The sequence below is a fragment of the Penaeus monodon genome, chromosome 15, assembly GCF_015228065.2.
Source record: "Penaeus monodon isolate SGIC_2016 chromosome 15, NSTDA_Pmon_1, whole genome shotgun sequence".
In the NCBI taxonomy this organism is placed as follows: domain Eukaryota; kingdom Metazoa; phylum Arthropoda; class Malacostraca; order Decapoda; family Penaeidae; genus Penaeus; species Penaeus monodon.
Window position 1 is genome coordinate 39,730,530 of NC_051400.1, and position 288 is coordinate 39,730,817.

Consider the following 288-nt stretch of genomic DNA (forward strand, 5'->3'; position numbering starts at 1 on the left):
TTTTTTAGCAAGCCATAATAAGGGCAAATAGATACATTCTATACCTCAAATGCAATCTGTAAATACTCTACATGCAGTTATTGCCTGTTGTCTGTGCTTGTGACTGTGGAATTTCATTACATTTTACTCTTAATTAGGTTCTGGTCCTTGTGCAGTCTGAAAGGAATTAACAAAACATTAAAATATTTGCTCACTAGCGACTAATAACAAAAATATTGTTAGGAAAAGGTTGAAGGTAAAAAAATGAAGAGATCATGATTACTGTGTGAAAAGATTCAAATTTCTAAG

At 31.6% G+C, this 288-nt stretch overlaps 1 protein-coding gene across 1 annotated transcript in view; it reads right to left on the reverse strand.

Annotated features, from left to right (window-relative positions):
* Nucleotides 1-6: 6 nt before the first annotated feature.
* The window catches only part of LOC119582037 (spermine oxidase-like), a 1,693-nt gene continuing 1,411 nt past the window's right edge, over nucleotides 7-288 (reverse strand). The window contains exon 4 of the mRNA XM_037930277.1: nucleotides 7-156. Coding sequence (XP_037786205.1) covers nucleotides 117-156 — 40 coding nt within the window. The 3' untranslated portion in view covers nucleotides 7-116. The remainder of the gene's footprint in view (nucleotides 157-288) is intronic.